At 55.3% G+C, this 20,293-nt stretch overlaps 1 protein-coding gene across 5 annotated transcripts in view; it reads right to left on the bottom strand.

Annotated features, from left to right (window-relative positions):
- The window catches only part of ITGB4 (integrin subunit beta 4), a 37,691-nt gene that overhangs the window by 9,012 nt on the left and 8,386 nt on the right, over positions 1-20,293 (bottom strand). For all 5 annotated transcript variants that reach the window (XM_017535769.2, XM_017535770.2, XM_017535771.2 and 2 more), the window contains 20 exons: positions 19,597-19,860; positions 19,101-19,190; positions 18,707-18,829; positions 18,099-18,263; positions 17,837-17,913; positions 16,715-16,917; positions 14,314-14,417; positions 14,081-14,179; positions 13,776-13,905; positions 13,028-13,150; positions 12,829-12,935; positions 10,667-10,700; positions 10,296-10,487; positions 9,912-10,015; positions 9,550-9,608; positions 9,395-9,418; positions 7,918-8,066; positions 7,646-7,825; positions 6,557-6,705; positions 802-1,006 (listed from right to left, as the gene is read on the bottom strand). In XM_017535769.2, coding sequence (XP_017391258.1) covers positions 802-1,006; positions 6,557-6,705; positions 7,646-7,825; positions 7,918-8,066; positions 9,395-9,418; positions 9,550-9,608; positions 9,912-10,015; positions 10,296-10,487; positions 10,667-10,700; positions 12,829-12,935; positions 13,028-13,150; positions 13,776-13,905; positions 14,081-14,179; positions 14,314-14,417; positions 16,715-16,917; positions 17,837-17,913; positions 18,099-18,263; positions 18,707-18,829; positions 19,101-19,190; positions 19,597-19,860 — 2,581 coding nt within the window. The remainder of the gene's footprint in view (positions 1-801; positions 1,007-6,556; positions 6,706-7,645; positions 7,826-7,917; positions 8,067-9,394; positions 9,419-9,549; positions 9,609-9,911; positions 10,016-10,295; positions 10,488-10,666; positions 10,701-12,828; positions 12,936-13,027; positions 13,151-13,775; positions 13,906-14,080; positions 14,180-14,313; positions 14,418-16,714; positions 16,918-17,836; positions 17,914-18,098; positions 18,264-18,706; positions 18,830-19,100; positions 19,191-19,596; positions 19,861-20,293) is intronic.

Raw genomic sequence — 20,293 nt, 5'->3', positions numbered from 1 at the left:
TTGCTCTGTCGCCAGGATGGAGTGCAGTGGCGTGATCTCAGCTCACTGCAACCTCTACCTCCCGGGTTCAAGCAATTCTCCTGCCTCAGCCTCCCAAGTAGCTGGGACTACAGGTGCACATCACCATGCCCAGCTAATTTTTGTATTTTTAGTAGAGACGGGATTTCACCATGTTGGCCAGGATGGTCTCGATCTCTTGACCTCGTGATTTGCCCACCTCAGCCTCCCAAAGTGCTGGGATTACAGGCATGAGCCACTGTGCCCTGTGCCCAGCCAAGATAAACAGCAAACTTTTTTTGTGTGTGTGGAAGGGAGGACACAGTCTCATTTCATGGCCCAGGTACTGTGCAGTGGTGTGATCACAGCTCGATACAGCCCAGATCCCCTGAGATCAAGTGATCCTCCCACTTCAGCCTCCTGAGGACCTGGGACCCCAGGTGCAAACCATTATGCCAAGCTAATTTGTTTATTTTTTGTAGACATGAGGTCATACTGTGTTGCCCAGGCTGGTCTAGAACTCCTGGGCTCAAGTGATCCTCCCACTTTGGCCTCCCAAGGTGCTGGGATTATAGGTGTGAGCCAGTGCACCCAGCCCCTCTTGTAAAAAAAAAAAAAAAGACAAGTATGTTCCAAATATTGCATGGGACATACCTATCCTACCAATGTGTATGTTGATCTGAAATTCAGATTTACCTGGGTGTCCTGTGTTTGGATTTGCTGTCTGGCAGCCCTAGTTGAGAGACGCCCCTCCCCCCCACCCCACCTCTCCCCCTGCTTAAGCCAATCACAGGCTCTGCCCACCTGGGTCTCTGATGATGATGGTGGTAGAGTGGGGCTGGCCCAGGTGGGCCCCAAACTTAGGGTTGCTGAGCTGGACATGGAAACGGCGAGCCTGGCGGCCCCGCAGAAGAGAGTCAACCTCCTGCAGCTCCAGGAGCTTCACCTGCAGCTCTTTCCAGGCCTCCCCGGGCTGGAACAGCAGCTCGCCCTCCACGGGGATATAGTCCTGGGGGTGGAGGGGGTCAGGGTCAGGGTCATGGCTGGGGGATGAGACAAGAATCACGGCCACATGCTCCCTCCCAACCTCACGGACACTGCAGAGACCATCCCTGCTTACTGAGTGGAGTACTTACATCAGTTTCAGGTGTGTGTGTTTAAGGCCATCTCACTCTGTCACCTAGGCTGGAGTGCAGTGGTGTGATCTTGATTTACTACAACCTCCACCTCCTGGGTTCAAGTGATTCTCAAACCTCAGCCTCCTAAGTAGCTGGGATTACAGGTGCCTGCCACCTCTCCCAGCTAATTTTTGGGGTTTAGAGATGGGGTTTTACCATGTGGGCCAGGCTGGTCTCAAACTCCTGAGCTCAAGTGATCCACCTCAGCCTCCTTAAAGTGCTGAGATTACAGGCATGAGCCACCATGGCCAGTCATGTTTTTTGAGACAGAGTCTTACTCTGTCACCCAGGCTGGAGTGCAGGGGCATGATCACAGCTCACTGAAGGCTTCACCTCCTGGGCTTAGGCCATCCTCTCCCTCAGCCTCCTGAGTAGCTGGGACTACCGGTGTGCAGCACACCTGGCCAATTTTTTTTGGTGTGTAGAGACAGGGTTATCCTATGTTGCCTAGGCTGGTCTTGAACTACTGGCCTCAAGCGATCTTCCCATCTCAGCCTCCCAAAGTGCTGGGATTACAGGCATGAGCCACCCAGCTTCATTTCTTTATTTTATTTATTTACTTTTTAAGATGGGGGTTTCACCATGTTGATCAGGCTGGTCTTGAACTCCCGACCTCAGGTGATCCGCCCGCCTTGGCCTCCAAAGTGGTTGGATTACAGGCGTGAGCCACCACGCCCCGCCAGCCCAGCTTCATTTCAATGCCGTGGAGCTTGCCTGAGCAGGATGAAAACAGGGAGGAAAAAAAAAAAAAAAAATCCTTCCCATAGAAGACCACTAGGTGGTGCTTCGAGGCAAGATTTCAATTCCAGGCGCAGCAGCCAGGGCCGTGGCTGGGGAGGCAACCTCGTGCCACTCAACTCAGAAAGTGAGGCCCAAAGTTATCAAAAACAAAACAACAAAAAACCAGGGAGCTGCCTGCAAGCAACCTACATGGATACTTCAAAAATGTCAGTGTCGCTGGGCATGGTGGCTCACGCCTGTAATCCAAGCACTTTGGAGGCCAGAGCGGGCAGATCATCTGAGGTTGGGAGTTCAAGACCAGCCTGACCAACATGGTGAAACCCCGTCTTTAAAAAAAAAAAAAAAAAAAGTGTCATTAGCCAGGCATGGTGGCTGGTGCCTGTAATCCCAGTTACTCAAGAGGCTAAGGCAGGAGAATCGCTTGAACCTGGGAGGTGGAGGTTGCAGTGAGTTGAGATCACACCACTGCACTCCAGCCTGGGCGATAGAGCAAGACCCTGTCTTAAAAAAAGTCAGTGTCACAGAAGACAAAGCCAGGAAACTGTTCTAGATTAAAGGAGACAAGACACGTGACAAAATTCAATGCCACGTCCTTGATTGGTTCCTGGATTGGGGGGAAATACAGTAACGCTGTAAAGGACACTATTGGGATATCCGAACATGGGGACATTGGAGTATGTACTCATTTTATTTTATATATTTTTGAGATGGTGTTTCGCTCTTTCACCCAGACTGAAGTGGCTCACTGCAACCTCCACCCCCAGTTCAAATGATTCTCCTGCCTCAGCCTCCCTAGTAGCTGGGATTACAGGCACCCATCGCCATGCCTGGCTAATTTTTTTATCTTTAGTAGAGACAGGGTTTTGCCATTGGCCAGGCTGGTGTCAAACTCCTGACCTCAGGTGATTCACCTGTCTCGGCCTCCCAAAGTGCTGGGATTACAGGTGTGAACTACCAATCCCGGCCAGAATATGGACTAATTTTTGTACTAATGTAATCAATGTGAAGATATAGACATCCACATGTATATCTATATGTGTATGTCACTATCTATATAGAAAGAAAGAGCCCAGCTAGGCGCGGTGGCTCACGTCTGTAATCCCAGCACTTTGGGAGGCTGAGTCGGGCGGAATCACAAGGTCAGGAGATTGAGATCATCCTGGCTAACACAATGAAACCCCATCTCTACTAAAAATATAAAAAATTAGCTGGGTGTGGTGGCAAGTGCCTGTAGTCCCAGCTACTTGGGAGGCTGATGTTGAAGGATTGCTTGAGCTCAGGAGTTCGACTGCAGTGAGCCAGGACTGTGCCGCTGCACTCCACCTGGGGCTAGAGGGAGTCCTTGTCTCTTAAAAAATTATTCTTTGGAATTTTTTTTTTGTTTTTAAGAGAGTGGATATGTACTTCTTTGGAATTTTTATGGCGACACATTGGAAAAATAATGAGAACAGCTCCTATCAATAAAAAGAAGTAAATAAAAATAGGGTGTGGCCAGGCAGCCCAGGTCTGCTGACTCTACGCTCCCCTATGTTTGCTGAATGGGCCTGTGGGCTCGGGGAGGCAAGACTTTATTACTTTTGAGAGAATTTTGTTTTCTTTTTTTTTTTTGAGATAGAGTTTCGCTCTTGTTGTCCAGGGTGGAGTGCAGTGGTGTGATCTTGGCTCACTGCAACCTCTGCCTCCAGGGTTCAAGTGATTCTCCTGCCTCAGCCTCCCAAGTAGCTGAGATTACAGGCATGCACCACTACACCCAGCTAATTTTTTGTGTTTAGTAGAGATGAGGTTTCACCGTGTTGGTCAGACTAGTCTGGAACTCCTGACTTCCTGTCCCCTCCAACAACCCAGGATCCACAGGGCAGCCAAACCTCGGGAGAGAAACAAACTTCCCTGTATGCCCCAGTCCTGGAGGCTTTGGGCTTCTTCAGCTGGGATCAAAGACTCCATGTCCCCAGGTCACTCCCCAAGGGCTGTGTTTCCCTCTCCTGGCCAAGCAGCAGGAGCAGCTCTTCAAGGCAGGGATCTTTAAGGCAGGTGATCCACCCACCTCGGCCTCCCAAAGTGCTGGGATTATAGGCGTGTGCCACTGCCCCGGCCTCTTTTTCCTTTTTTTGAGATGGAGTTTCGCTCTGTCATCCAGATTGGAGTTTAATGGTGCGATCTCGGCTCACTGCAACCTCCACCTCCCAGGTTCAAGTGATTCTCCTGCCTCAGCCTCCCAAGTAAATGGGATTATGGGCACGTGCCACCACGTTTGGCTAATTTTTTTTTTTTTCCAGGTAGTGCTGAAGAAATGTATTTTTTTTTTAAAGTAGAGACAGAGTTTCACCATGTTGGCCAGGCTGTTCTCAAACTCCTGACCTTATTATCTACCTACCTTGGCCTCCCAAAGTGCTAGGATTACAGGCGTGAGCCACTGTGCCTGGCCATTTTTTCTTTTTTCTTTTTTGAGACAGAGTTTTGGTCTTGTTGCCCTTTGGTTTCGTTGCCCAGGCTGCAATGCAATGGTGAGATCTCAGCTCACCGTAACCTCCGCCTCTTAGGTTCAAGCAATTCTCCTGCCTCAGCCTCCTGAGTAGCTGGGATTATAGGTATGTGCCATGAGGTGTGGCTAATTTTGTAGTTTTAGTAGACATATGGTTTCTCCACGTTGGTCAGGCTGGTCTCGAACACCTGACCTCAGGTGATCCACCCGCCTCGGCCTCCCAAAGTGCTGGGATTACAGGCATGAGCTACCATGCCAGGCCTTTTTTCTTTCTTTCTTTATTCTTTTTTTAATTATTATTTTTTTATTTTTTTAAGATGGGGTTTCACCGTGTTGGTCAGGCTGGTCTTGAACTCCCAACCTCAGGTGATTAGCCCGCCTTGGCCTCCAAAGTGCTTGGATTACAGGCGTGAGCCACCATGCCCAGCCTTTTTTTTTTTTTTTTTTTTTTTTTAATAGAGACAGGGTCTCACTATGTTGCCTAAGCTGGACTCCAACTCCTGGGCTCAAGTGATCTTCCCACTGTGGCCTCCCATGGTTGGGATTACAGGCATGATCTAGTGCATTGAGCCAGGTTTTGTTTGTGCTTTTTTGTTTGATTTTTTTAAAAAAATATTTTATTTTTTTGAGACAGTTTCTCACTGCATTGCCCAGGCTGAAGTGCAGTGGCGTGAACATGGCTCACTGCAGCCTCAACCTCCTGGCCTCAGGTGATTCTCCTGCCTCAGCCTCCCAAGTAGCTGGGTCCACAAGCGCGCACTACAGTGCCTGGCTAATGCCTAAACCATTTGTATAGACAGGGTCTCATCACATTGCCAAGGTGGTCTCCAACCCCTGGGTTCAAGTGATTCTCCCACCTTGGCCTCCCAGTGTGCTGAGATGACAGGTGTGACCGCCATGCCCGGCCTTTTTTAATTGTGCACTTTTTGCTAACATTTAAAACCTAGAAAGATGGCCGGGCGCGGTGGCTCAAGCCTGTAATCCCAGCACTTTGGGAGGCCGAGGCGGGTGGATCACGAGGTCAAGAGATCGAGACCATCCTGGTCAACACAGTGAAACCCCGTCTCTACTAAAAATACAAAAAATTAGCTGGGCATGGTGGTGCGTGCCTGTAATCCCAGCTACTCAGGAGGCTGAGGCAGGAGAATTGCCTGAACCCAGGAGGCAGAGATTGCGGTGAGCCAAGATCGCGCCATTGCACTCCAGCCTGGGTAACATGAGTGAAACTCCGTCTCAAAAAAAACAAAACAAAACAAAACAAACCTAGAAAGGCCAGGTGAGGTGGCTCACATCTGTAATCCCAGCACTCTGAGAAGCTGACGTGGGTGGATCACTTGAGATCAGGAGTTTAAGGCCAACATGGCAAAACCCCGTCTCTACTAAAAATTCAAAAATTAGGCCTGGCACAGTGGCTCGCCCCTGTAATCCTAGCACTTTGGGAGGCCAAGGTGGACGGATCATTTCAGGTCAGGAGTTCAAGACCAGCCTGGGCAACATAGCCAGACCCTGTCTCCCTAAAAAAATGAAGAAGCAAAAAATCCCCACATGAAACAAAAGAAGCAAAATTATGAAGCCTGTAAACCCAATCCTGCCTGCCTGCCACCTGGATTTGGCTGCCCCCTGGCACTGGAGTTCAGTGATGAAGGTGACACTGGCCCAGCCACGGCACTCCCTGCCTTGAAGAGCTGCTCCTGTTGCTTGGCCAGGAGAGGGAAACAAGGACAGCCCTCGGGAGTCTGACCTGGGGACATGGGGTCTTCAATCCCAGCTGAAGAAGCCCAAAGCCTCCAGGACTGGGGCATACAGGGGAGTTTGTTTCTCTCCCGAGGTTTGGCTGCCCTGTGGATCCTGGGTTGTTGGAGGGGACAGGAATGGTCTCGGCAGGTCCCTGGCCCATGAAGTAGGAAAGAGCCCGCTTGGCCTGAGTCCCTGGCAGCAAGGGAGCCTCACCCAGGGTGTCACCAGCACTTTGGGTGGGTGAGACTCCCCTGCTACAGGGTGGCAGGAGCAGGTGGACGTGTCCTTGGGAGGCCAGCCGGGGCATCACCAGCATCCAGGGACTCAAGTAGCTGCCATGTGCTGCTTTGTCTCGGGAACCCAATCCAGTACCCATGCAGCCCCCCCAGGCCGTACCCTCAACCCCGTGGCAGAGCCTCACCCGGTTGCTCTGCGCAGTGCCATCCTGTGTGCGGTAGGAGACCTGGGATTTGCCACTATCCAGGACACGCCGGATGACAGGAATGCGGGCCACCTGCTCCCCACGGCTGACTGAGTACTCCGGCTGCTCAAAGGACACCACCCCACTGGCTGCAAGGACCAAGGACTGGTCAGAGCGTGCTAGACCCAGTCCTTTCCCACCTCCTGCTCTCCCGTGGCCCAGCCCAGCCCAGAATCCAGGAGTCCACTTGGTTCCCTCTAGGCAGTGCCCTCTGGGAAGGGTGCAGGAGTAGGACAGAAAATCCTTCCAGAAAAGGGTGAGGGGCTGGGCGTGGTGGCTCATGCCTGTAATCCCAGCACTTTGGGAGGCCGAGGCAGGCGGATCACCTGAGGTCAGGAGTTTGAGACCAATCCGGCCAACATGGTGAAACCCGTCTGTACTAAAGCTACAAAAATTAGCCGGGCATGGTGGCGCACGCCTGTAATCCCAGCTACTCAGGAGGCTGAGGCAGGAGAGTCGCTTCAGTCTGGGAGGCAGCAGCTGCAGTGAGCCAAGATCACGCCATTGCACTCCAGCCTGGATGACAGCGAGATTCCATCTCAAGAAAAAAAAAAAAGTAAAGCTGGAACAAAGTGTCCTGCAGACATCCTGGAAGGGCCAGGGCAGAGGAAGGTCAGGCAGGGGCAGGACCAGAGACGGAGCTCTCAGCCCCGGTCCTGGAGCAGAGCAGGAAGAGGCCTGAGGCCTGTGGCTTTGGGCGCAGGTGGGGAGGAGGGGTCAGATGTCCATGTCAAGATGCCTTGGCCGACCCCTCCTCTAGAGTGAGAGGAACAAGGGGCTGGCCCCTTATGATGAAGTTAACAGAAGCTTCCATTTACTGAGCGTTCACCATCAGGCACTGTGCTGAGGTGAACAGCCACGGGTTCTGTAAAAGAGCCCTTACCCATTTTACAGATGGAGAAACCAAGGCTTGCAGAGGTTAAGCGACTGGCCCAGGCCATGTGGCCAGGCCGCACTTCCACTTGAGCAGGAGGAACCCGTGCCCCCGAGCCCCCGTCTGCCTCCCCCGCTCTCCCTATCCTGACTCACCTTGCTCCTTGATGATGGTGATGTTTACCAGGCGGCGGCCAAGGGTGGCAGTGCCCGCAGGGACGTCGATGGCCTCCACCAGCAGCTGCTTCTCGTCATCGTCCTCAGGCCGGATGAAGAGGGGAACCCGCACATCCACCAGCTCCACGCCCTCCTGGAACTCCACCATGCCCCGGGCATCTGGGTGGGGGTTGGGAGGTGGTCAGAGGTGGGTCACGGGGCCACATGAGTGGGAGGTACAAGGGGGTGGCACAAGGGATCCGTCCTCCTACCCTGGTCTGCAGTGAGGGTGTAGTAGCCAGGGGCCACCTTGAGCTCGTGGAAGGCCCTCTGCTCCACCTGTTTCTCCGTAAGCTTCAGAAGCGCCGGCTTGGCCGAGCGGGGTGCCATCAGCACTGTGTCCACAATGGTGTGGTCTTGCCTGGGCCGAGGGTGGAGGGTTCAGGCAGGGGAGGGGTCAGGCTGGCACCTGTTGTCCCTGTCCCCCCAGCCTGTCCTCTCCCCTTCGGGGGCCAGGATGTAAGTCAACAAGAAATGCAGGGTCTTCAGAGGCAGGCAGTGCTCCAGGCCCATGGAAGGCCCAAACCCCTTACCCTGCAGTCTCAGCCTAGCCACGGCGCCTCCCTGAGCCTCAGCGTCCTCCTCTGTCAAGTGGGCTTCCCTGCCCACCTCATCAAGGGCTGGACAGCAAAGATGCTAAGGGTGTGAGTGCTCAAGCCAGGCTGCTGCGGCCCCAGCCCTGGCTCTAATTCTCAACAGCTGAGTAACCTTGGGCAAGTCACTTAACCCTTTTGAGCCTCAGCTTCCTAATCTGTAAAATGGGAACAGCAGTGATGTCTACCTCCCAGGCTTGATGAGAGGGCTGAATAAGATAACCACACCAAAAGCCCTCAGGATGATGCCTGGCCTGTAGCAGGCCCGCAGAAATGCTGGTCAGCCATTCTTTTTATTTATTTATTTTTTGAGATAGAGTCTCCCTCTGTCACTCAGGCTGGAGTGCAGTGATGCAATCTCAGCTCACTACAACCTCTGCCTCCTGGATTCAAACAATTCTCCTGCCTTAGCCTCCCACGTTCCTGGGATTACAGGTGCTTGCCACCACGTCCAGCTAATTTTTGTATTTTTAGTAGAGATGGGGTTTCACCATGTTGTCCTGGCTGGTCTTGAACTCCTGACCTCAGGTGATCCTCCTGCCTCGGCCTCCCAAAATGCTGGGATTACAGGTGAGAGCCACCATGCCCGGCTGACTGTTCTTACTGATGGCCATGTGCTGTTATTCTACCTCTGCTGTTTCTGCACTGAGACTCCCTCCTCACTCCCTTGCTCTCCCCTGAACGGCCAGGACTCAGAGTAGGACCTGAGGAAATAGGTGTGTGACCTGCCTGGCCCCCAGAGGTGCACCCAGGATCAGGGTCTTGCACCCTGGAGCGGATGGAGCTGGGCACCTGCTATATCGCTGGTACTGGGTGGGGGGCTGGGCTGTCACCCATATGAGAGTGGGGACTGGGCTGATTCGCTTTTGCCCAGGGCTTTTGCTACTGCATAGCAAGCCCTTTACATTAGCATTTGTTGAAGAAATGATCCAAGGAACAAATGAAGGTCTGAACCCATAGGTCTGAACCCATGACGGACACATCTGCCCCTCCCTTCCTACGAAACGGAGCTGGAGCAGGGACGGAGGAGGCAGGTGGCTGGGCTGGGGACAGGCAGGCAGGACATGGGGGCTGTCTTACCGCGTCTTCTACTCACTTTTTCCCGGCATTGGGCTGCTGTCTGTGGGGACAAAGAGAACACTGTGAGCCAGACAGCCCTGAAGTGGAGGCTGGATCTGCCTGGGGGCTTCAGCTCCTGGAGTCAGTGGTTGGAGTGGCTCCCCCACCCCACCCAGGCACCCCAGGACTCACCGGAACTTGGTCTGCTGGAGCTTGTGAACACCAGAGATCTGTCTGTACACCTCATTCAGCTGCCAGGCAAGGGAGGGGTGTGAGGCTGGGCCTAGGTGACCCCATGGCAAGCCCTCAGGCTGGGGACCCTGGGAGCCTGGCAGGCTCTCTACCCAGAGGCCCTCAAGGTTAGCTGGGGCATGCCCCAAGGGGCCTCCTGCCCTCTGGAAACAGATCCCAGGATGCCCCCGCCAGGCACAGGTCCAGAGAAGCCCCTCTCTAGTGAACGAATCTCGGTGCCACAGCCGCATTTGCTCTGCCCTGCCCACTCCACCCGCCCTCGAGCCCACACTGCCAGCCAGGCTTAGCTCCTGGGGCCTTACATTCTCCTCCACCTCCTGGCGCAGCTGGGTGCACTCTCGAGTGTCAGGCTTCAGCAGGTTCTCGGTGCAGAGGCGAGCCAGGCGCAAGGACAGCCCATAGGGCACTAGGGGCAGGCAGTGGGAGGCGGTGAGACGGATGTGGTCAGCCCCCCACATGACGGGCACCACAGAGTGTCCCTCCAACAACCATGCTAGGATCAGGGCACGCCTGGTCAGCAGGCCGTGCATGCTGAGGCATGGGGTTCATAGCGCCATCAGGATGGGGCAAAAGGTGGCTGAGCCCTGTGCCTGCACCCCACACCCAGGGAAGAGGTGGATCCCGGATCTGGAACAGAGGGCCCCAGGGGCACTGCCCAGAGCTGCGGCCTCCAGCCCTGCCCTCACCCAGCTCTGTGGGGTTGATGCTGGCGGCATGAGTGGCAAAGCCAGGACGCTGCACGTTGTTGGTGACCTTCCAGCGGACCACGTCACGGCCCTTGAGGTTCCCACTGCGTAGCATGGGCGTGTCCAGGTGGTCCGAGGCCATCAGGTTCTGCCGCAGCATGTAGTGGTCTTCCTTGAAGCCCACCATGTGACCTGCAGGATGGGGTCCTCAGCACGGCACCCCTCCCTAGACCCACATAGCCCAACCTCATCAGTGGGACCCCAGAGCCTCCAGCCTCTGCCGTTCCAGGCTCCGTCCCCACTTCCCTCCACCCCAGCTCAGAGAAAGGGCAGTCAGAGCCCCCGCTGCCCGTGTGATGCCAGGCCCATACCTCGGTTGCAGCAAGGGAGAAGTGCCAGGCAGGCCTAGGAGACAAGGTGGGTGAGGGTGAGGCCAAAGACAGCTGCCCTGGCCCAGGTAAGCCCTTCCAGCCACCCCACCCCATGCCAATAGTCCAGAGGGATGACACTGCCTCCCCAGACACCAGAATATCCAGGTGGCAGCAGGGGTAAGCATGGCACACACGGGCATAGACGGTGATGGAGGCAGAGGGCTCCCAAAGTTTGTGCCATGGAACCCTCATCCTGCCAGGTGCTCGGGAAGGGTTCTGTGGTCAGATTCACTTGGGAAGCACTGAATTCATTCCCCCTGCCCCTCTTGCAGGTTCATTAGCCACAGGACTATATCAAAGGCTCTGAAAAGTCCTGCAGAAAAGAATTTATTTTTGTTTTTGAGACGGAGTCTCACTCTCTTGCCCAGACTGGAGGAGTGCAGTGGCACGATTTCGGCTCACTGCAACCTCTGCCTCCCAGGTTCAAGTGATTCTCCTGCCTCAGCCCCCTGAGTAACTGGGAATGCAGGCACCTGCCTCTATGCCCAGCTAATGTTGTATTTCTAGTAGAGACGGGGCTTCACCATATTAGCCAGGCCAGTCTGGTCTGGAACTCCTGATCTCAAGTGATTCACCGGCCTTGGGCTCCCACAGTGCTGGGATTACAGGCGTGAGCTACCGTGCCTGGCCAGAAACTTGTTTCTTAAACCTTTTTTTTTTTTTTTTTCTTTTTGAGACCGAGTCTCACTCAGTCATTGAGGCTGGAGTGCAGTGTGTAATAATAGTTCACTGTAGCCTCAAACTCCCAGGCTCAAGCGATCCTCCTGCCTCAGCTTTCCAAGTAGTTGGGACGACAGGCACACGTGCCTGTGCCTGGCTCAGACCTATTTGATCACGTAACTCCTTTTCTATGTAATGCACATTAATATCCCACAACATTGGGGGTTACTACGGAGTGTGGTCTCCGCTGCCTACAGCCCCCACTCTGAGCCATGCCAGCCTCCACACTTTCCTCTCTCTTGTCTGTTCTCTCCAACGACCGCCAGCTTCTGGCAAGCAGGGGCCCTTCCTTCCGTGTTGTGGCTCCCAGGCCCTTTGCACGTGGCTGACCCCAGAGCAGGTGCTCTCAGGGATCTGGCCACCGATGGCTGATGGAGCAGGTGTCCTGGGCGAGAGCTAGAGCTGGGGCAGATGTAGCAGCTTGACTCGGCTCCTTCCGAGGACCATGCATTTATCACCTGCCTCTAGCCCCAATTTCTCCATCTGCCATAGGGCATAGTGACCTTGCCCCAGTGACCTCATGGGGTGGTGGGAGGCGGGGAAATGGAGTCATTGGACATGTTGTCATGACAGCACAATGAGAAACACTGATGAGCCAGGGGACGCTGGCAAGGGCTGCGCTGGGGGCTGGGGCTCCAGGATGACTCAGGCTGGGAGCTTATGGGCTTTATTGTCATCACTGTCACTTGGGAAGCTGGATGGGGTTGCTGGGGTTCTAGCCAAGGCAGGACGGGCGATGGTGCGTGCCATGGGTCAGTCCCTTCTGAGAACTTTACTTCACTAATGTAAGCTTCAGCTCTACTTTCTGAGGTCAATTCTATGATCTTCATTTTATAGATGAGGGAACTGAGGCATGGAGAGACTAAGTAACTTGCCCAGCTGGGACCAGAATCCAGACAGCTGGGCTCCATGGGCCGAAGCCTCTGAGTACAAAGCTGCGGGAGTGGGGATGGTGGGTGGGCTGTTCAGGGAGCCATGGGGAGGTGGGGACCCTGGTGGGAGTTGGGGACCCTGAGGAAGGCCCTGATGGAAGGTAGGAACCCTGTCAGGGAAGGGACCCTGGGTAGGTGGGGACCTAGGAGTGGGTTGGGGACCCTGGGGAGGTGGAGACCCTGGTGGAGGGTGGAGACCCTGGTGGAGGGTGGGGACCCTGCGGAGGTGGGGACCCTGGTGGAGGGTGGGGGTTCTGTTGGGGTGGGGACCCTGCGGAGGTGGGGACCCTGGTGGAGGGTGGGGGTCCTGTTGGGGTGGGGACCCTGCGGAGGTGGGGACCCTGGTGGAGGGTGGGGGTCCTGTTGGGGTGAGGACCCTGTGGAGGTGGGGACCCTGGTGGAGGGTGGGGCCCTGTTGGGGTGGGGCTGGAGGCGGGGGTGGGCTCTCACCTTACAGCAGGCGCAGTACTTCCAGCAGAGCAGCAGCAGCAGGGCCAGCAGTGGCAGGAGGAGGAGGAGCAGGGGGATGAGCCACCAGAAGGACCCGGGAGGGCAGTCTGTGGAGGAGAGGAGGCAGGGGAGGTGGTGCCTGTCCGCCCCACTGAGCTCTGGCAACAAGCCCCTCCCTGCGCCTGGCCCGCCAGCTCACCCTTCTTCCGGTGCACCAGGACAGTGCTGTTGGGCCCGGGGGCACCGTCACCTTCCATGGTGTAGCTGTAGGTGCAGTCGTCATCCTCGTCCCGGAAGGAGCAGCGCACCACCACCTCCTCTGCTGTACCCACAGACGGTCAGCAGGGCACCCCAACCACACCCCTCCGCCCCAGAGGTCCCCAGGGTCTGATGAGGGGGCCCTACTCTGGGATCTGCCTCACCCACTGCAGGGCCTCCTGGGGAAGAGTGGAAGTCCTGGCAAAGCTGTGCTCTCACCTGGCACAGGGACGGGTGAGGCGGGGCCTCCTGTGCTCAGGAGCGTCAGAGCCTAGAAACCTACCTCCCCCACCTCCCTGGCCTGGACATCGCCCAGGAACTCAGTGTCCAGAAAACGTATCTGACCTCGAGGAGGGGAGGCTGCGTGTCCCCATAGCCCGACCATGTACCCCTGCTGCATTCATGCCCCTGCCCAATAAAGTGCCTCCCACAAGACTCTTGGTCCCTCCCTGGGCCACACTGTGTCCCACCACCTGGGTTCCATGCTTCCTGCCCAGGTTTTTACCCTCTTCTGGGACTCAGTGTCCTCTATCTGGGTTCTGTGGTCCCTCCCAGCTCTGGAGGGCCTGTCCGGATTGTGTGGCCATAGCCCAGACTGCAAGCCCCTGCCCAGGTGAGGACACCCCTGCCCTGTTGGATGAGCCCTGCCAAGACTCCCAGCACCCCCAGTCCTCAGCCCCTGCCTCTACCTCTCTTAAGCTCATCCACCATCTTGACCTTGAAGCTGCATTCCTCACACGTGCGCCCCTTCTTCTCCCCGGTGCCCCAGGCCTGACACTGCACGCAGGAGCGTAGGTCCTCGCAGAGACCCGGGTGGATCTTGGTGGAGAAAGGTGGGGCAGACAGACACTGTGTTGGGTGAACTCTGCCAGATCTCGGCTTCCCAAACCTCTTGCCCTTGGCCAGATTCTGTGGCATCAGGCTCAGCCCCTCCTGCCCACCCTGCCCTGTGCCCAGGGTTCTCATGCCCACACCCCATAGGTCCCAGCCTCACCGCCGAGTAGTTGATCTCACAGATGGTGTCCGTGTAGAGTGACTGCTGGTTGCAGTGGCAGCGGCCACACTCACAGTGGCCACGTCCATTACAGATGCCCTGGGGTAGAAGGGGGCACCAGTGAGCCAGTCGTGTCCCATCCCTGCCTGCTCCTCTCTGCTCTCTCCACAGGGCTCTCTCTGGAGAACATGGGTGGTCCTGACAGACATAGTCTGTCTTATGCCCAGGCTTACCCCATTGCTGTCGATGCAGGTGGCATTGCTGAGGGGACAGTCACAGCTTGGGCCTGTCCAATCAGGCTCACACACACACTGGCCCATGGAGCAGCGTCCTCGGTCTGCAGAGAGGGACAGGGAAGGGAGATGAGAGCCATATCTGCACCTGTAGTGCAGGCTGCCCACCTGGCAGGGAGGACCTGTGGGAGCAGAGCTGTGGGAGCCAGGATGCCTCTAGCCTGGGGCAGAAGTCATCTCTTCCTCACTTTCCTAGAATCTCCTTCCCTCCATCTCTGCCTTCATCCTGTCTTCTACCTTCCACTCTGCAGCCAGAGTAATCATCTCAAAACAAATCCAATCATGTGTCTCCTGTTCCCCTGGCTAAGAACCTCTAATGGGTCCTGGCCAATGCAATAAGGTCAGAAAAATAAATAAGATATGTAAGCATTAGAAGGTAAGAAAACTGGCCGGGCGCGGTGGCTCAAGCCTGTAATCCCAGCACTTTGGGAGGCCGAGGCGGGTGGATCATGAGGTCAAGAGATCAAGACCATCCTGGTCAACACGGTGAAACTCCGTCTCTACTAAAACTACAAAAAATTAGCTGGGCATGGTGGCACGTGCCTGTAATCCCAGCTACTCAGGAGGCTGAGGCAGGAGAATTGCCTGAACCCAGGAGGCGGAGGTTGTGGTGAGCCGAGATCGCGCCATTGCACTCCAGCCTGGGTAACAAGAGCGAAACTCCGTCTCAAAAAAAAAAAAAAAAAAAAAAAGAAGGTAAGAAAACTGTTGGCCAGGCGTGGTGGCTCACACCTGTAATCCCAGCACTTTGGGAGGCCAAGGCAGGCAGATCACTTGAGCTCAGGAGTTCAAGACCAGCCTGGCCAACATGGTGAAACCCTGTCTCCCCTAAAAATATAAATATTAGCTGGGCATGTTGGTGGATGCCTGTAATCCCAGCTACTCGGGAGGCTGAAGCAGGAGAATCACTTGAACCAAGGAGGCAGAGGCTGCAGTGAGCCAAGATCACACTACTGCACTCCAGCCTGGGTGACAAAGGGAGACTCCATCTCAAAAATAAATAAAATAAATACATTTTAAAAATTGTTCTTATTTGCAAGTATCAGGAGCATGTTACAAAGTATCTAGAAGAATCTACAGATAAATTAGTAGATTTCATAGGTATATTTAGCAAGGTGGCTGGATAGAGGATTAATATACAAATAGAAAATGAAATTAAAACTTCTAGTGACTCTCTTTTGTCCAAAGGATGAAGTCCTGCCCTGGACTAGAACCGAAGCCCTTTGTACTCTGGCCCTGCCTCCTTTCCCTGAGGAATCTTCCTCCTTTTCTCTCTCATAACTCCCTCTGTGCCACATGTCTGCCTTTCTCCAGTGGTGCCCAGTTCTTTCTTCCGTTTCTCTGAACGCACTCAGGGACAGACAGTTAAAGAAAAGAAATGATGAATAAAAGCGAGAACAGAAGAAAGAGTAGAAAACCAGGGGCTTGGAAAGTATACTGTGGGGGTGTCATAAGTATTTGATGAGTAGATTTTTATTCATCCTCTTCCATTTGACTACCAATCCTTCCATATGCCCCCTTGTACAAGTTCTGTGACCCTGCCTAGCTCTGATGTTCCTGGTCAGACTGTGTGCCTACGGCTTGGACCTGTGAGAATACAGAGGAAGCTCCAGGCCCTCCAGCTAGAAATTTAGCATCTTTGGGCCAGGTGCGGTGGCTCAGGCCTGTAATCCCAGCACTTTGGGAGGTAGAGGCAGGCGGATCACCTGAGGTCAGGAGTTTGAGACCAGCCTGGCTAGCATGGTGAAACTCCTCTCTACTAAAAATACAAAATTAGCTGGGTATGGTGGCGCATGCCTGTAGTCCCAGCTATTCGGCTGCTGAGGCAGAAGAATAGACTGAACCTGGGAGGTGGAGGTTGCAGTGAGCTGAGATTGTATCTTTGCACTCCAGCCTGGGTGACAAGAACAAAACTTCGTCTCAAAAAAAAAAAAAAAGAAATTTATCATCTTTGGAGAGAGGAAAGATCATCATGCCATATACCTGCCAACCATTGGAGGGCTGGGTGGCACCCACCCTAATGATAAGGGTGTGGAGGAGGGGGGTGGGCATAGAACTGAACTGCCAGAGAGAACCTCAGGGGAGTTGGAATCCGAAAACCAGGGGAAAGTCCTGCCATGGACATGGACATTGGGCATGGACATTGCAGATGAGAGAAGTGAGGTCCAGGTTGGGGCAGGACTTGGGGGCGGCCCTCAGGACATCCAGAGTGGGGCTGGGCCTGAACTTGGGGATTCTGATTCCAAGCCTGGCTCTCCCAACCTGGGTCCTGACAGGAAGTTCACACTCAAGGTCCACCCCTTACCCCACCATCAGCACTGGCCGCAGCCACTGAGCTCACCATTGCAGAGGAACCCAGAAGTGCGGGGACATTGGAAGTTGTCATGCTCGCAGAACTGACCCTCGTAGCGGCCTTCACCATAGCATACACAGTGCCCGCACTGGCACTCCCCATGGCCTGAGCACGGCTTCTCCTCGCCCTCCCGCAGGCACGGCTGTATGTCGCTCAGAGAGCCGGTGGAACAGTTGCAGGTCTGGCCGCTCCTGAAGGAGGAACCGGTCACTTCCCCAAAACAGCCCAGGAGAAAGGCTGGGGCTTTTACTGTCCCATTGTATTTTTAACTTTTTAGACAGAGTTTTGCTTTTGTCACCTGGGCTGGATTGCAATGATGTGATCTTGGTTCACTGCAACCTCTGCCTCCTGGGTTCAAGCAATTCTCCTGCCTCAGCCTCCCAAGTAGCTGGGATTACAGGTGCCCGCCACCATGCCCAGCTAATTTTTGTATTTGTTTTAGAGACGAGGTTCACCATTTGGCCAGGCTGGTATCGAACACCTGACCTCAGGTGATCCACCCACCTCGGCCTCCCAAAGTGCTGGGATTACAGGCGTGAGCCACCATGCCTGGCCTGCTGTCTGATTTTACAGATGAGGAAACTGAGGCTCTGAGAGGGCTGAGGCAGCTCCAAGTCAAGCAGACAGAAGTGGCTGAGCTGAGACCTAAACCCCAGTGCCCTGTCGCCTCTTCCAGTGTCCTTTCCTCACTGCTTTGCCTCAAGTTGTGACAGGTTCATCCAGTGTCCTGAAGCTAAAGCCCTCACTGCCATGTGTTTACCAGCTCTCTTCTGATTAGGTAATAGGACACATGACTCAGAATACCAAAGGCATGGAGTGATAAGGAAGTCGCCCTCCTGTGCCTGTCCCCCAGTATTCAGACCCCAGCTCCAACAGCCACCCCGTCTCAATCCCTGCAATTTTTTCTAGAGACGGCCCATATATCTCCGTATTTCAAAGTGCTGGGTTTGACCAGTAAGTGGGTGTGCCCTCCTTCAGCCGTTTCTTTGATTGCCACCCCACCCCTGGCCAGGTGTACAAGGTGCATGCAGGGTCAGGTCCCTGCAGGAGCCCAGCTTTCCCATCAGGGGCCACTGGTGTCCTGGGCGCCCAACTCCCTTCCCCACTCACCAGCCCTCGCTGCACACACAGTGTCCGCACATGAAGTCTCCGTTGAAGCTGCAGCGAGCTGAGCGCATCTCTTTTTGCTGAAATCAGACCACGGTAGGGTGCATTGGGGGTGCAGGTCCGGGGCCAATGGACTCTTCTGCTGCCCTCTGTGCCTCGGGACACCCCACAAGGGAGATGGGGCACAGGAGTCCTGCTTCATTCGTTAGGACCCCAGGGTGCTTGGCTCAGCTCTCCCCTCCTGCCTGGTGGAACTGTGTCGTACCAGCTCGCAAGGGCACACGTCACAGATGATGCCCACGTCCATCTTGAGGCCATCGGAGAAGGAAGGTTTCAGATGGATGTTGCCTTTCTGGTCCTCCTCCGGCAGCTGGCACACATGCGTCCCATCCACGTGCTCGATGGCCCGCAGCTGCACCTGGTACATGCCCTGCAGGGACCCCGTGGTCAGCCAACGCAGGCCCAGCCCCAAGGACCAGAGGGCCACTGGTGCCTGAAGGCCCTCAGCCCCCAAGTTCCTAGGAGGTGTCTGGATCCCTGACACGAGCTCCTGCTCACCTCCCACAGGGCTGAAAACTCCCTCCTTCCCAGTGCAGTCACAATCACAGCGACAGTGACAGTGGCCGGGGCCTCTGGGCTTCGTGACACTAATCCATTTACTGCCCCAGCAAGCCTCGGGGCTTGATGCTCACACGCAGAGGAAGCCAACAGGCAGAGGGGCATGCCGGACTCATGGAAACGGCTGGCCCCAGGGAGTTGCACCCAGCCCTGCCTGACTCCAAGGGCCATGCTCTTGACAGGTGTTTCAGATGATTTCACTCCGAGTGGGGTGCTATGCCTGTCCCCCACCCTGCTACCCCCACAGAGGCGTACCACTTCCCCCCGCCGGATATGAAAGGACCCCGTCTTCGTCTTCTGGAACATCTTGGAAGTGACCTCTGTCCGAAGGCCTCGGGGGCTATCTAGGGCTCGGATGTCCAGGTTGGAGCGGATGCGCTAAAGGAAGAAGGTGGTGGTCGGTGCTCTGCAGGGGGCCTGGCTGTGCTCCACCCCACCTTCATGTGCGGCTGATGTCATGTGGGGTATCACAGAGCCTGTAGGAGCCAGAGCCAGGCCCAGGTGGCCCCTTTGGCCTCAGGGATAGCCAGAGACCCTTCCTCACCAGCCTGTCCCAGACCCATTTCCCTACCACGACCCAAGACGCCCCTTGCCCACCTCCCACCCTGCCCCAGAAGGGCTCAGACTCTGGAGCCCGAGCTGCCCTCACATTGAAGGCCTCCTCCAGCAGTTCCACGATGTTGGATGAGTCCTCCTGCAGCACCCCCAGCGAGGAGACCGGGAAATAGGTGTGAAGCTTCTGCAGGAGAGAAGGCCAGGTCTCAGGCTAAGCAGCTCCCTGAATCTGAACAGCTCTGGGATTCTCCCCACTTTGAGGATGGGGAAACTGAGGCATGGAACCTGCTGTGGTGTCGCAGAGCCTGCCCTCTTAGCCCCACCTGCTTGGGACTTGGGGTGGAGGATGGGCACATGCCTTCCCTTCCCACCAAGGTCCACTCTTGGGGTGCCCAAATGATTTGGGAAGGGAGGAAGGAAGAAAGGGAAGAAGAGAGGAAGGGAGGAAGGAGGGAGGGAGGAAGGGAGGGACGGGAAAGGAGGGAGGGAGGAAGGGAGGGAGGGGGGAAGGGAGGGAAGCAGGGTTGTCTGAGAAGCTCCATGGACCTCTGGCCTTGACCACCTCCCGCCATGGGGCCCCGGCTGCGTACCTCGTAGTAGCTATAGGAGTAGTTGGTGACAGCGAAGATGGGGATGATGTTGTGCTTCGCGAGCAGGCGCACCAGGGTGGGCACCGATGGGTAGTCCTGGGTCCTGTACTGGGTATAGCTGCCCGTGGCATCCAGGTGGCACCGTTCATCATTTCGGTTCATGATGCCAGCCAGCACATTGGCACCGTCAGCCTCATAGTGGAAGGCCGACTCGGTGGAGAAGACTAGCAGGTGGGTGCTGTCCGGGCGCCAGCCAATGTCCCTCTGGGGAAGGCAAAGACGGGGCATGCCCACTGAGCAGGCTGCCTACTGACACACAGCACAGCGTCATACAGGACGGAGAACGAGGGTCCCGACACGGGGCCGGGCTTAAGCCACTGGATTCACAGCAAGTGCCATCATGAAAGTTGTATGTGACAGCAGATGACTGAGTGACAAGGCTGAGAAAAAGGACCAGAGATGCAGCCGCCCCAAGTAGCTGGGGCCACAGGCATGCACCACACCCAGTTAATTTTTGTGGTCTCTATAGAGATGGGGTCTTGCCATGTGGCCCAGTTGGTCTCAAATCCTAGACTGAAGTGATCCTCCTGCCTCAGCCTCCCAAAGTGCTGAGATTACAGGCGTGAGCCAGCACACCTTGGCTTGCTTTGTTTTCTAACTTAGTAATAAGGGTATCTTATTTTCTTTTTCTTTCTTT

Source organism: Cebus imitator, unplaced genomic scaffold, assembly GCF_001604975.1.
Source record: "Cebus imitator isolate Cc_AM_T3 unplaced genomic scaffold, Cebus_imitator-1.0 Scaffold93, whole genome shotgun sequence".
NCBI lineage: Eukaryota > Metazoa > Chordata > Mammalia > Primates > Cebidae > Cebus > Cebus imitator.
The sequence above is the reverse complement of the archived record's forward strand: the minus strand, read 5'-3'. Positions and strand labels throughout refer to the sequence as shown.